Source organism: Mizuhopecten yessoensis, unplaced genomic scaffold (genome assembly GCF_002113885.1).
Source record: "Mizuhopecten yessoensis strain PY_sf001 unplaced genomic scaffold, ASM211388v2 hete_36059050, whole genome shotgun sequence".
NCBI lineage: Eukaryota > Metazoa > Mollusca > Bivalvia > Pectinida > Pectinidae > Mizuhopecten > Mizuhopecten yessoensis.
Genome location: NW_018483183.1, coordinates 1 through 1,530, shown reverse-complemented (window position 1 = coordinate 1,530; position 1,530 = coordinate 1). Strand labels below are relative to the sequence as shown.

Here is a 1,530-nt window from a genome sequence, read left to right as displayed (position 1 = left end):
GGCTAATCATATTCACATTTATTACCTTTTCCATCGAAACGTAATGCTCTACACGATATATAAACATTAGCGTATTCACTACAACGACCACATGAAACTCTCTAATGAAAACATTTTATTGTATTATGTTGGAAAAAAGTCAAAGTTCCGGATAGCCAAAAAGCAGCATCAGATTACTGAAAACATTAACAAACAACTCCGGTCCAACAGGTCAAACAGTTTGGATAACGATGAACGGAAACGGCTCCACTGTCCGTACCGAGTTGAGAATTAGAAAAGTGCCAGTCAATTCCTGCATGGTTTTACCAATGATATATAAAACATATACAGCGGCGTAACTAGTCCTTGTTCGGAGTGGAATCATTTAGGAGCGGGTCTAGGGCAGGGCCTTATTATGGAGACAAGGGGGTGCAACAAGCATTTTTGCTTCATTTTTTCTTCTCTTTGAAAATTTAGTACTAAGGTACATTAATTTGCGTACCAGCGTATATGCAGTTAAACGTCTGATAAACCACTTTCTCGATACTCCAGAGTTTAGCTCACTTTCGCTCTCTGCACCCCTTAAATATGGTATTACAAAAATGAAAGCACGCAGCTAGTTGTTTGATTGATTTCGGGTAAAATAAAACCTGACCAATCAAGCAGCGGATACGTGTCCTTTCAATATTAGAGAGGAGCTATAACCGACTTCAAAGCCGGTCAATTTTAGCGTTAGGCACAGGGAGATTTTTTTTGGTGTTCATCAAAAAATCAAACTAGTCCTTCTGTCCCATCCCCAAGGTGGTGCACACTAAGCCCTCGATTTTGCTATGGCATACTCAAGGGGTGTAGCGAACGTAAGTTAGCTCAAGCCCTGGAGTACGTATCGAGGATGGGAATACCATGATCTGTTATATAGGTATCAAATAGATGTATCTAGGACAGACGCCATCCTGAGAACATTGCCTTGCCATAAACACTACTGCTATGTATGATTCCACTAAATTTAGACCGGATAAACACGTGATCTCCTACACTGACTGACGTCACAATCACACCGGTGGTACTATCCCAAGCATGCCCTGTTTCCGCATCAGAGAATATGGAACCCTGGGACAACCCGTTAATGACAAGTTCCGTCACAACGTTGTCTGTCGTGGTTCCAGTGGTCAGCCAGGTGAATACGTACACCCCACTGACCGGAACTGTGTATACACCATCTCCTGCATGATAGTGATCATCCATGTCCAGTAGGACTTCATCGAATGCTATCACTAGATTGGGATGTAAATTCAAATCTCTTCCACTCAAAGAAACGCTGAATGCTCCTGCTCCATTAGGCGCAACTCTGACTGCAATAACAAAACAAAAACAGTTTATTAAGCGATTGTTATATATGCCGTAATATGTTGTGACTCCCTTTAAACCACATTGTAGGTTTATGCTTACTTTCCTGGAATATGTCATAGCAAAATCGAAATCTCAGTGTGCACCACCTTGTGGGTGGGACAGAAGAACTTGTTTGATCCTTTGATGTACATCAATAATAAA

At 41.3% G+C, this 1,530-nt stretch overlaps 1 protein-coding gene across 1 annotated transcript; it reads right to left on the bottom strand.

Annotated features, from left to right (window-relative positions):
- Positions 1-915: 915 nt before the first annotated feature.
- Positions 916-1,331, bottom strand: LOC110444198 (complement C1q tumor necrosis factor-related protein 2-like; the record flags this gene model as incomplete). The annotated part of the gene is made up of 1 exon (XM_021488601.1): positions 916-1,331. A coding segment is annotated over one exon (416 nt), but the record flags the coding sequence as incomplete, so codon positions are not given.
- Positions 1,332-1,530: the final 199 nt, after the last annotated feature.